Consider the following 14145-nt stretch of genomic DNA (forward strand, 5'->3'; position numbering starts at 1 on the left):
TCATAATTTTAATATCTCCATTGCCCTGTGTCCTTGTCTATTGGGTACTCAGATCTACTGTTTGAGAAGTCCGAGTAATCTCCTAACCTGGTAACCACTCAGGGCCATGTTGTAATAATTTACAGCTTCCAGAATATTAGGATTAGAGTCTGCTATATTCCTTCTACACAGGATGACATAGCATCGGAAAATAATGCAGTATAATACGGGGTTACTTGTTTCATTTTTGCAATATTGGTTTTTATAAAAAGAATTTGAATATTTCTGTTCTACCACTCAACCAACTGTAGCTTTTTGATGTTCCTTCCCAAGGAGAGGCTTTAAAAAAAAAAGATGCTCATCTCCATTTTCATTATTAAGGTGTGTAATCGCTATCCCACGTTTACCCCCTTCTCACCACAGTGTTTTATTCTCCTACAACATCAGAATTTACATCATACCTTGAACACATGCATGGTATACATCATATTTAGGCACTCTAGCCTCTTCCACTTACCTCTGGGGGCAAAACTTTCTTGGTTATTCTTTTATCAATTTATTGCTTATTACATAAACTTATAAGCCCATTATGAAGCTTTAAAGGTTTCCACTATTGTAGTTTTTAAAATAAACAGGTAAGGAAGGTACTGCGTACTTTATGTAGTGAAAAATATCACCACAAATAAATATCTAAACCTACCAAATCTTAACACCTATTGAATATGTTTTGTCTAAAGACAAAACCACCACAAAGGGCTGATAACTTAGTAGTCCTGTGAACACACCACTGAAGGAATAATGGAAATGCATTATACTCCATCAATCATTCCACTGTCACAATAGTCAATATGTAATTTAAAAAAAAAAAACCTGAATCTATATTTTACATGATTTTAGTTTTATGTAATGGATAAGGTTTCTGAGTAGCCAATAAAAATAATATTTGTGAAATTTAGGATTTGGAAAAGGAAACTAAGTATCTAAAGTTGCCAGAAAGTTTGTGGCTTTTGGTTATAAACGTCCCGCAATACAGAGTACATGCGATAATCTTTTAAGATTAACAAAGCAGTATTCAGTGCAACATTTTGAAAATATTCTCCATAATGAAAGTAACTTTTCAGGGTCAGACACACCAGTGATAGGTCTTTATAGGTTGCTTTATGGTATGTAACTCAGTGGAAAGAAATACTAGTTTACAAATGATGCTGTATATTATTTTGTATATCAATGTATATTGCATATTTTTTAGGGCTTCAATTATTTTTGGCTTAGAATTTCCTCTCTCATTTCAAGAAAACAGGAGGCCTAATCTTACGACCTAGAAAGAATAGTATTTCTTAGGACAGGTTTTATTCTCCAAGAAATAGCTACTCTTTTTTTTTTTTTAGCTACTCTTTAATTCAAAGCAAAAAAAAATTTTTTTAAAGAACCTCAGAGGGAGGACAAAAAAAATACATAAATGAAGAACCTCAGGAGGAAGTTTAATTTCTCATTTTAATTTTTTTGGAGGAGGGTGTAGGTAATTAGGTTTTTATTCGTTTATTTTTTAACAGAGGTACTGGGGATTGAACTCAGGACCTTGTGCATGCTAGCCATGTGCTCTACCACTGAGCTATATACCCTCCCCTACTCAAAGCAAAATTTTTTTTTCAGCAAACAAAATAAATAGGTTTTTCTTTGTGTTGTTTATACATTTCATAGAAATTTTGTTTTCTCTTTCAGATTCCATTTTTCTAACAGCATACTTTCTTCAAGTATCACAAGATCAATCCCATTACATTATTTATGTCAAGATTCTTTTGTGAAACAGAAACACCATAAATTATTGCTCTTCCAGTGGTACTATTTTTTAATGCGCTGGCGCCCGTGTAGTGGTACTGTTAGATTTATTGTTCCACGTATGGATATGGCATTAGGGCTCTGCAGTGTGCCTAGATAGGGATGCAGAATAATGGAGGTAGGTAGATCCTCATATTTAACTTTTTTGCAGCCCACCTATCATGTAAAATGCAATGACTGAAACCAAATCAGCTTACTTTTGCTTATGAAATAGAAGAATGAATTGAGTTCATACTAGGGGTAGGGGTGGGGGGTTAGTGGGTTTAGCTGCATTGTAAAACTGTAGGTAGCACTTACACACACATGTTCACACAGTCAATAGTAAAAAAGGTTATTTAGGAGTGTCAGCCGCCGGGGGCTTGAATTGCAACTCCTTTATTCACTCAACGTTAATGTTACAATGTTTCTGGTAATAGTACATACGTTTTCTCTTTTTCTCTTTTCTTTCAGCCATAATGAAAGAAAAGTGACCTGTAAACATCCAGTCACAGGACAGCCATCACAGGACAATTGTATTTTTGTCGTGAATGAACAGTAAGTAACGCATTTCGTGGAATGCTTCTATTCAGAATGAGGTTAGCCTTGAAATTGCTGTTATCCATATTTAATACAGTACAATTCAGCAGTTTTCTTCCCTGGACGTCTGCAGTCAAGTATAACAGATGCCATCTGTTTACTGTATGTGGTATAGAAACATGACTTCAAAATTTTTTGCGTGTGAGGAATGTAATTTCAGAAGCTGTTTATATAATAGTTCAAACACAGATACTAAGCTCAAGAGCCCAGGATATAAGGTCAGAGAAACTGTAAACTTTATCCGATTATTAAATGAATTTGTGTGCACTTTTCTCATCCTTAAATCAGAGATACTGGTAATTACCATTTTCTCAGGATTTTTATAAGCATCAAATAAAATATGTGTGAAAATATTTTATACAGTGTTGACAAAAATTAGGTATGATGTCATTGTTACTGTTTTCAATATTAGAATAACTAATTATGTAATAAATTTTTAATTTCCGATTAGGATGACCAAGAAGCGTATCTCTCATAAGGCTTATTAAAATAAACATGATATTAACTTGTGTTAATAACTCATGCTTAGTTATATCTAAAGTATTGTAAGTATTAAGCTCTGACTCTAAAGCTTTTTAAGCTCTAACTGGTAGCCAGCTGTGTTGAAAAAGTCAGACGCCAGCATAGTCACTCTAGGGAAGCAGTTTACATAAACAGCAAGCTCTAGCATCTGACAAACTGTGTTTTCAGGACCGTTGCAACCATGACATCTGAAGAAAAGAAGGAACGACCTATAAGTATGATAAATGAGGCTTCTAACTATAACATGGCTTCAGATTATGCAGTGCATCCAATGAGCCCTGTAGGCAGGGTGAGTTATTTTGCTTACCGTTAATTATTGATAACTGGTATAATTGGTAGTATCTATTTCTGTTACTCTTAATGGACTTAGAATTACAGAATAATTTCATTTTTATTATTACGTGAACCTAATTACATTTGAGGTAATTGACATAAGAAGCAGTGGCCTGGAATATAAAGTAATAAGATTATATTTTAGTAATTTAATGACTTACATTTTTAAAATATTGTTGAGTTCTGACTTTGAACAATTTTACAAATGTAATGGATATTTGTGTGAGAAAATGGTGATGGTGATTTATTGAATCAACTTAAGTTTTAAAAATGAAGATTAATATAATGACCTAGAAATCCCGTTTTCTGACTATCCGTATGCCTAGAATGATATGTGTTCTCTTCTATCATGTTATATTATACTATTTAAAAGTAAATGTAAAATATTATACTGCTAAAGGGAAACCCTATGCCAGTGTGCTTGACTACTCTGAAATATTTAGGCTCCATTATATGAAAAATATCAAAGTCATATGGAAATGGAAGTGGGTGGTTTTTCTTTATAATCAGAAACAAAAATGTTAACTGTTTAATCTATCATCCCAGACTTGTTTGTCTATAAAAATCTGTAGTTAATGCTTCTTACCCTTTAAACCATAACATTAATGTTTTAAATTTAAAATTTTAATATGAAAATTTCTTCAGACTCTTAGGAAACCTGCTGCTAAATCTGAATATATAATTACCTTAAAGTTACTGCTCAGTTCCTAAATTAATGGATAGAAAGAGAGTCAAGAGATAAGAGAATTTCTTTAATTTAAAACGTAATTATGTATTTTATAATAGTAAAACAGTTGTAATAGTAAATTATGGTTACTGTAAAGAAATAGATAATAGTTATCTATTTTCAATGCCTATTAAGGCTTCTTAAATTTTGTAGACTATTACAAGTAAATATAAATTTTCAAATAACTAAATTATTTCTAATTCTTGTATAACATAAAACGCTAGTGGGACAGCTAAGCATTATAATGCATCATTAATATATTTTACTTTTATTCTAGAAAAATGACAGGTAAATTGAGGATCACTAAGTCATTGTCTGGAAAGAAAGTTGGATTTGTGCCTCACACTTTAAACCCAAAATTTTCCAATGGATCAGGTGTTGCAGTGTTAAAAACAAAACTATAAAAGCAGTAAAAATAAAAATAATAATAATAATGGAAGTTTTTTTTTTTTAAAGCAAACTTGGAAGGCAGATGGGCTTTCTAAATATAGCATAAATCCCAGAAGTCAAAATAGAAAATGAGAAATTCAACCACAGAAATTTATCATGCATGCGTAATATCTGTAATTTATATAACAATTAAAGAATAATTCCTTTATGATTGAAGAAGTGCTATGAGGAAGGCTTACAACCCAGTTTTTAAATGGACAAGTTATGTAAAATCACTTTCCAGAAAAGAAAATGGAATTTCACTCTTACTTGCATGAAACAGATGCTCAAACTCATACATAATATGAAAAATGCTAATTAAAATAAGAAAAGGACACCGTTTTTCACTTACCTGATTTACAAAGGTTAAAATTTTTGTAGTGCAGTGCATTGACAAGAGTGTGGGTAAAAAGCATTCTCTTTTTTGCAGTGAGCTCCAAGAAACTGTGAAACAGAAGAGTAGTATTATATATGCAGTCATTTGGGAAAAGAAAAAGATGTTTTGTAACTATGACAACATTTAAATGGATAGACACACACATATACACAGTGATACCCTTTGCCTCGCAGAGTTGTGGGTGGGGGTTGTTTGGGGGCTGGAGTGCAGAGGTGAGACGTAGACTGGGTCCTTGTATGTCTTTTTGTATCTTTTGAGATTTATACTATGTTTAAAGTAAATTAAAATTATAAAAAAAATACGTAGTTGGCATTGAGCCTTAAAATTCTATCAAGTACTAATATAAGCTTCACAAAATGAGGTTCTAATGAAATATACTCAATTTCTAAAGATTCTGGATAAGCTGTGAAAAATAAGAGATAATCTGATATTACTTACCTTCATAGAAAAATTCAAATTCAACTTCTGTGTTTTTATGTTTGTTGGTTACTACTATCATTCCAAAATAAAATGTTCAGGCTAAACATAGCAGTATTTTACAAGTTAGTGTACTTTTAAGAATATGGTAAACACCATCTGTCTGGTATCATTCAGGTTTAGAGTTGTCCATAAAGAGAAAAACACTACATGACATTAAGCAGATCCTAGTCTTGTTTTGACTTGATGTGATGTTTGTTTATATTTTATCGGTGAGATGTGCTCTCATGACACTTAACTCTATTTAATTGAAACATCCCTACTAAATGCAGATTTAAATCAAAAAGTTTTGTCATTTGGTTTATTCTTTAAAATTTGTTAAATTTGTTAGTTTTTACTCAAGTTTCATTCCATTTATATAGCAGGTGGGACAAAATCCTCCCACCCACTGTGCCTTTTTAAAAATTGTATATGCAGATTTTAAAGGGGAGATTGTAAAACTTGTGATCCTTTTGTAATATCCTGGAGGGAAAAGCCTTTGTGTGGAATTCTTACACTTGAAACAACTAAGCCACAGAAGCAGAACTGCAGTGATTCATCTGAAAAGATTAAATGCTATAATTTTCAGAGAATTCTGAAAAAAGGTTAAAATTTTGAAGATGAAAAGTAAACTCAGTGTCTAGGCATTAATACCGCCTTGTTTCTGATGGGCTTTTTTCTGTTTAGACTTCACGGTCTTCCAAAAAAGTTCATAATTTTGGAAAGAGATCAAATTCAATTAAAAGGAATCCTAATGCACCTGTGGTCAGACGAGGTTGGCTTTATAAACAGGTAATTTTTTTTCCTATTTGATGTGAAAAAAGGGACAGACTCAAAAGGGGACCTTTTCGGCTGAAGGTGCCTAAAACAGTTACATAAACTGGAGAAGAAACTGGAGAGTTAGTCATCCAGATTCTTCACTTCCTATTACCACGGAGGGTATTTGGGGAACAACGAAAATAAAAAGTGATGGGTGTTTCAGAACAGAGATCGTGTGTGTCTGTCCTAGGTATTTCTAGATTTGAAATTAAATATATGCTCTATGAAAATGTTAGGAATAGCAGGCTAAAATTATCTAGGCAGAGATTTTTTTAAATGGAAAAAATGCAGAGGTGTATTGTTCATTTTTCTATTCATATAAAAATCATTCAAGAAGTGTACATTTATATTCTTCTCTGCATTAATGTATAGAGAAATTTGATCATAATTTGAGATTTTTCTGACTTTTTCAGATTTTTGCTTCTGTGCTCTCAAGAATACTACCTTAAGTGTCTGTGCTGTTTTTCCGTTTTCTTTTCTCTCTGTTTGCTGTAGCATGGTTCACTCCCAGATGCCCTGATGAGTTGGGGTTTACAGTGTTCCATTGTCTGGGGCACCTGGGTAGCTAAGCTCTTTTGGAACCTTGTCACTAGTTTTGGAATTAGTAAGGATGCACAGGATACCTGTTTTGGTTGCATAGAGGCTTTTGTTTTGTTTTCTACTTTCTGGTTTGCAGCTGGGTTTCAGAGAAACGACCTCTGATAACTGAGAGAACTCGGCATTCAAGACCTTTAGCTTCTTCGTCCTGTCACTCTGACGCTGCCCGTACACAGCTGGTGCAGAGCGAGTTAAATATTGGTTCACTGACCGTGCTCATTTATTCTGTCAAATATTGCTAATTGCTTTCATATGACCTAATAATTATAGTCCCTAAAATTCATAATGAATTCGTTATGAGACATTCGTTAGACATTGTTGCATCTGAAAGTTGGGTGGCAGCTGAAATAACGTCCTGGAAGAAGACCAACTTAAAATTCCGAGAATTCCCCTTTGAGCAAATTAGTTTTGCCAATTTCTTACTGAGTTGATTGGGTATGTAACTTGGATACCAACTTTTAATTTTTATTTAAAGATCATTTACTGTATTTTAACCACCTGACATTTAAATGTATCCAAGCTGAAGGGTTGTTGTTTTTTTAACTAGTCTTTCTGATAAGTCCAGACTGTGTTCAGATAGCTCAGTGTAATATTGAGCTTTATAGAGGATATGAGATTCCTTGTTTAAAATGATTGCTGTTCTTATTTCTTGATTCCTTGGTTAATTTAGTGTTGTCTAAGTATCACCAACCAGTTTCTCTACCAGGAATGTTTATTTTGTAATAGGTGTGTGACTTAGAATATTTGTAGAGCCACCTAAAGCTAAACTTTAATTATCTGTACTAAAGAAAGAATATAATTAAGAAATTGAAAATACCATACAATTTTGGTGGGGTTGGGGGAGGAGTGGTCTCTCCTTAGTATAGCTGTTAATTTTAAGGACAAGTCTTTTACTCCAGGAGATTTTTACCCATAAAATTTCTTCAGTTCTAAAGTCATTATTAGATGATGGCCAGAACTAGAAATAAATTAAGAAGTAGTAATCAATGCACATATAAACTGGACTCTTTTTTACCTTTGTGTGTGTGTGTCTGTGTTTCATTTTCTCTTGTGGTTTTGCTTTACTGCATGTGGGAAGGTAATTTTTTATTAAAATTGTAATTTTCTTTGAGCTTGGTATTTTTATTTCGTAAATTACTTAGGAGAAGCTGCCAAATAGGTACTCTTTTCTGCAGGGTAAGCAAAACCCAAGCTGGATGCGTAAGAAGAAAAAAAAAAAACGTTTAGGAAATGTGTTTGTACGCTAAGGTTCCTGTCTTCACAATCACTGTACATCACATTACCTTTGAAATAATTTCATATCACATACTTTTCTTCTTGTTGAAGATTAACATATTTATTACATCTGGTTTACCAGAATGCACGCATGGCTGCTCAGTTACATTCTTCTCGTGCTAATAGTTCGTGTGTTCAAAAGAGTGAATTTCAGATTGCTTACAAATATGAAACCAAATCAGATTGCTTCAACAGAATTCCTTTTACATGACAATATTACTCTTCAAAGGCCAGTATACTTGGGAAAAATCTTAATATGATCCAAGCCCCTAGAAAACTACCCCAAAATTTTGATTACCATTTTAGTTTGTTTTCTGTGTAGCAGGTATCAAACACTTCTTTTTTAAAAAGTTTATTTTAAACAAATGCACCAGAAGTAAGTTTTAATTTTCTGAAATGAAAAAAATCTTTTAATATGCCAATTTAATTCAGGACAGCACTGGCATGAAGCTGTGGAAGAAACGCTGGTTCGTGCTTTCTGACCTTTGCCTCTTTTATTATAGAGGTAAGTTTCCCGTAAACTTCGTGTATTATTTTTACATTTGCAGTGGAATGGGTATTTGCAGTAGAATGTATTTGTAGTGAAATATCAGATCTTCTTTCAAAGAGAAAACATTACAAATCTTTTAGCTATTTTATTATCGGCAAATAGTATCAAGAAAATCTTTTCCTTTTTGGCAGATAATACTGAATAATTAAGGTGTGACAGACAATATAATGGTTCAAACAGATCGGCCTTTGTTTTGGTCCAGTTTGTGTAATCTGATTGTGTTTATCTGATTTGTTTTGGGCAAAGAGCATGTGAATATTCACTCTGTGATGTTATCCTTGAATTCAGTGCCTAACAGATAAGAATCATCTGTTTTGTGAGATTCTTTTTACTTGTCAATTTTGTCAGATCTGGCTGTTGGTCCATTAGACACCCCATTCTCCCCAGCAAATGATTTTAGAGGATTAGCGATTACTGTGATTAACAAATAAAAATAGTTACAGAGAATGTATTTATTATGATCCCTTCCAACACCTGCCCTTCTTTTTTTTAAACAATGGCGACCTCCCTGAAACATTGAGAAAGTTGTAGGAGGCTGTTAACGTTGGTGGAGAGAAAATAAAGGTATTAAGTATGGAGCAGCAGTCCTCATCTCTCTCTTTTTTTTTTTTTAATGTTTTCTAGTTAGTAAGTTGTTGATGAATAGAATTTTAAGTCAGAGTCCGGATAAGTGTCTGTTCACGTGCTGCATAGATCTGTTAGCTACCACAAAGTTAGTCTAACAGTGAAAGGAGTACACAGGCCGTGCTTTCTGTAGCAATCCGCTTCCACTACGATATAAAGTCATGAATCTGGATAATCACTCCTTCCCTACTTTAAAGTCTGGTTGGAAACAGTCACTGAAGAATTAGATTGCCAATGCATGATTAATAATTTGTAACTTTTCTAGAGAAGTATGTCACAAAATACAACAAGATTTCAGAACCAGTTAGCAGTTTGAAAATTTGCTTTGTGATGGTGTCCCAAAAAGGTATGGTAGATTTCTGTGGTCTTCTAGCAAAGCAAATATATGTATGTTGACCTTCAGATTTTGAAATGATAGAATTGTTTTCACCTTTTCCCCTCCTACTGCATATTGTGGTTGAGAAGTACTGCTGAGTCAGAATTAACCAAACCTATAAAGTTTCATTTTTGTCATAGAGATGTTGGCCAGGCTGCAGTTGTGGTATTATCTTTAGTTAAGTGCCAGGTTTACTCTACAATTTTCCTTAAAGGTTTTCCCACTCTTTCGGAAAGTCAGGATTTGTAACTCAGACGTTATTCCTGAGCTTATGATTTGTACTTCTCTCTCTTTTTCAGCACGTTTTATAGACTATTTAGAACTCTGAATAAGAGCAAGAAAGTGTTTGTTACCGCTTCTCATACAGAAATTTCTTAATGTTAATTTGCAACAAAAAGAACACCAAATTCCTTATAATTTGCTATTATTATTGCTCGTGGAAAGAAAGGTGCTTTCTCATCACGTTTATTAAAAATAGAAAACTTTTAATTTGAAAAAAGTAAAGGTGAATTCAGAAGCCACATTGAGTTTTGAGATTCCATATTATTATTAACCACATGCATTTTACATTCAGGGTACTTATTAATTTTAATACAGTTACCCAGACAGGAGGAATATAAAAGAGAAAGTATAGAAAGGAAAGAAATACCGTTTAACTGACTTGTGCTCTTCAGATGGTTGGAGTTGGAAAAAAGTATACTGTATTATACACTATTTTATCAACAGGAAATACCAGATTTTAAATAAAAACTATCAGATTTGAATGAGATGAGCATAATAGCTTATAATTTTTGGATTACTTACTATATGCTAAGCACTGTATGATCTATTCCATCTCTTCCTCAAAACCACCAGAGAAGATGGGAAATCTTATTATGCCCATTCACACAAGAGGAAACCACAGGCAGCAAGATCCACTTGCTGGCCTGAAGTCTCACCTAGCAAGTCTCAGAGCTAGGATTTGCACCCAGACAGTTCTCCCAACCACAAGTTTTTGCCCCTACCCAGATCGCGCCTTCTCTTTTACCTTGAATACGGCAGCCCCATTCGTTTCTTCTGTATGTCTCAAAGCATCTGATACACCAACAGATAGTGTGCTGTCAGACTTTTTTGACAGATTGGTCTTTGTTTTACAGATACAGAAAATAATACAGAGAGAGAATAAGTGAATTGCTACTTGCTGTTTACAGTAGGTTAGCATCCAATACCAGATGGAAGCCACTGTTCTTCACAATATAGCAGGCATACCATGAGCACTGTGATGAAGCACTGAAACTGCTCTCTTCTATAGTCAGTCCCTTGATAAAACTTACCATGAGATGTAATTCACTCAACAAATATTTATTGAGCAGGACCTGCTTCATTCCATTCAAAAACACAGTGAAAGAAAGCTTCCGTGAAGCTTATAATCTAGAGAGGACAGGAAGGCAGTAAATAAACTCAAATAAATAAACAAGACCATGACAGGTGCTTTTAGCAACATAAGGTCATGTTAGATCTCCATGACCAGGGGGAGCCAGAGTGAGCGGAGTATTCCAGGCATGGGGAGCAATCGGGCAGAGGCTGTAAGGTAGAAGTATGTGTGGGATGTTGAGGGAACAGAAAGAACCCAGTGTACCAAGCTGGGGGGTTAGCAGTAGGGAAGGAGACGGATGGGAGAAATGGGAGATCACACCAATGTAGGATTCTTTTGGCATCTGGATTCTGCCCAAAATGCCATAAGGAAGCAGTTGTATATTTTTAAGCATGAGAGTGATATGCTTTGATTTACATTTTGAAAAGCTCACTCAAGCTGCTGTTAGAGAATGGATTATAGAGGGGAAGGAAGGAAACAGAGTTAGGAGTGACCGTGGAGAAGTGATGCTGGCTCTAGACTAAGGTGGTAGCTAGCAGTGAGCTCTGTTGATGCGCCAGACATCTTATTAGGTAGGAGGATGCAAAAATTAACAGTGCACACCCCTGTCCTTATGGAACTCACAGATTAGCTGAAGGAGTCTGAGAAAGAATGTTACAGTGTTCAGTTCTGTTGAAGGAGTGTTGACCAGGCCTGTGCAAGGAAGGGATTAGGAAGTAAAGATGATCTTGACAAAGGACTTAGCATGTGCAAAGCATGAGTGAGCATGGCGTGGTTGCAAAATTACACACAGGGCTTAGGAATGAAGATTATGTTCTGATGACCTGGCAAGAGTAAAGGCTAAAAAGTAGATTGAGGCACAAAAGGCATTTGTTTGCCATTCTAATGAATTTAAAGTCATCTTGAATGTGAAAATCATACCAAGATCAAGTGTCAGTTTTAGGAAAATCTCCCTAGCACTTGAACTAGAAGCCAAGAAACCATTAACAAAGTATTGCAGTATTCTTACCGGAAAAGGATAGTATTCTGGTCTGTAAGCTGTTGACCATCTACCCAGCTGTAATTGTGTGTATCTCTTGTCTTGTTCTCCAAAGTCTTTAAAGCAGAAGAAGAAATGGGGGATCTGAAGTGTCGCTTGAATCCACTAAAATGTTGAGATTCATATGGTTCCTGTCCCAGATTGTGTTCCCCAAGAAGCAGCCCTGTGGTGCTCAGTGTACATGAGGCTTACTGGGGAGTATTGTTGGGACCAGGACCTGTGACGGAGAAGGGAGGGAAGGAGGATGGGGCAGAGGGAAGTTCAGGCTGCTGTGCAGTCTTAAAGGTCTGCCACCCCACCCCCAACGGGGAGTTCATTCGTTCCACAAACGTCACTCAGTACCCACCCTTGGCTTGGTAGTGTCCAAGGCTCTCTGAGTAATAGAAAGTAAGACAGTTACCTCGGTCAGGCTTGATAGAGAACTAAAAAGAAGAGTGCCAAAATTAGGAACATTGCAATAATCTAGCAGAGGACCCAGGGTGGTCCTTTGGCAGGTGAAGATTTTATATGCTTTTGGTTTGATGTAATAACGGCAGTATTTATCGAACACTTACTGTGGGTTGAGCGCGTTCTTGAGTTCATTATGTCTGTTAACTCATTTAACCCTCACAGCAAGTTCTTTTGCGGTAAGTCCTATTTTCCTCAGTTTTATATTTGATGAAACTGAAATACCCAGAATCAGTAAATTGCCCAGGCTCTCACAGCTACTCCATATCTGCCTGGGAAACAGTCCACGACAATCCAGTGAGGTCACCCTCATGCTGCATTGCCTCTGCATGTTCTGAAGTAACTTTAGGAAAGTCAGTTTTTCCTATTATGCAACGTAGAAGAATGCATTATTTGATTAAAAAATGATTTTTTAATAAAGATGCCTTCATGAGCTATTTCTGTTTATATAAACATAGAATTGGATTTAAAATTAGAACATGACTCATTCTTTTAAATTGATGACTGCTTTCTACCTCTTTTTTTTACCTTTTAGAGTAAATCTGCATTTTTTGTTCATTCTTTCTTGTGTCAGTGAACTACATCTGAATGAGTATAGTAAAAGCAAAATTTCATTCCATTATTATGGGAAATGCTATAGAAGTAACCTACTTAATGCAATTTTTTTTTGAAGTTTCACCGTGTATTTTGGAAATGAGGGAAAAATAAATAAAGTCCCTTGTTAAATTTATAATAATAAAAAACACAGCAAGCATAATAAAAAGAATTATTTCTCATTTATGGTTATTCTCACTGGTGAGTTTATCAGCCTAATGCACAGCTTTATTGACTCATCTTTGGCTCTGTAACAACGTACTATGTATTTCAAGTTTCATAAACATCTCTGCCCCCAAGCAGCAAGTTAATAATGTGAATCTATACTGTGCCAAGATTAATATTTTGTCATTTTCCTAGTGTATTTTATGTGTTTGCCTTATAGGCTTGTAATTTATCCTCATAACTGTGTTGTGTATCGTAGTGACTGGTAAAAACAACCCTTCAAGGATGTATGTTTAAAAAGCACATAATTTTTATAGCGCAATTTAAAATATCTATTTGTGTATATATATATTTAATCAAAAATTTTTGAGCATCTACTTCTATTGTTCTAAGTGTCTTCAGGGAGTTTAAATTCTCTTGGGGAGAGAGAGATGATAAATAAAAAACTAAAACATACAGTGTATCAGAGGTACTGGGGGGACGGGGGGCAGTGGTGAAGTTCCAGAAAGAGAAGGGAGGGCTCTGGGATGGGTCAGGATGGGAAGCACTTTAAAATAGGGCAGTCCCAGTAAGTTTCAGGAAAATTCACTCTGCTTCATGAGAATTTAAAATTCTAATCGGATGTTCAATTATATCTTAGATGAGAAAGAAGAGGGTATTCTGGGAAGCATACTGTTACCTAGTTTTCAGATAGCCATGCTCACCTCCGAGGATCACATTAATCGCAAATACGCTTTTAAGGTAAGGAAATAGTCATACTTTTTTATTCCGTATTTGAATATTGCATTGATTAAAAAAATGGATATTGACCATGGATTTATTACCAAAAGACATTTCAGTTATCATCATTTTTATTTTTTAAGTATAATAGTTGTCTTAGAGTTGAGAATGTCCCTTTCATTAGGAAGCATGTACTCAAATACTTAGGGGCCGGGTGTCTTTATGTCTCTGCCTTCACATGGTTCCAGATAAAACAAACATGTTAAAATGATGCTAATAATTGGTAAATATAGCTGTAGGTGTCCTGGTGGTCATCGTACTACTATT

General features: G+C 34.8%; 1 protein-coding gene across 13 annotated transcripts in view; it reads left to right on the forward strand.

Moving 5' to 3' along the window:
• Positions 1-14145, forward strand: part of PLEKHA5 (pleckstrin homology domain containing A5) — a 211389-nt gene that overhangs the window by 127543 nt on the left and 69701 nt on the right. For all 13 annotated transcript variants that reach the window (XM_074357663.1, XM_074357661.1, XM_074357662.1 and 10 more), the window contains 5 exons: positions 2269-2352; positions 3085-3205; positions 5946-6050; positions 8382-8454; positions 13739-13839. In XM_074357663.1, the coding sequence (XP_074213764.1) occupies positions 2269-2352; positions 3085-3205; positions 5946-6050; positions 8382-8454; positions 13739-13839 (484 nt within the window). The remainder of the gene's footprint in view (positions 1-2268; positions 2353-3084; positions 3206-5945; positions 6051-8381; positions 8455-13738; positions 13840-14145) is intronic.

The sequence above is a fragment of the Camelus bactrianus genome, chromosome 34, assembly GCF_048773025.1.
Source record: "Camelus bactrianus isolate YW-2024 breed Bactrian camel chromosome 34, ASM4877302v1, whole genome shotgun sequence".
Taxonomy (NCBI): Eukaryota; Metazoa; Chordata; class Mammalia; order Artiodactyla; family Camelidae; genus Camelus; species Camelus bactrianus.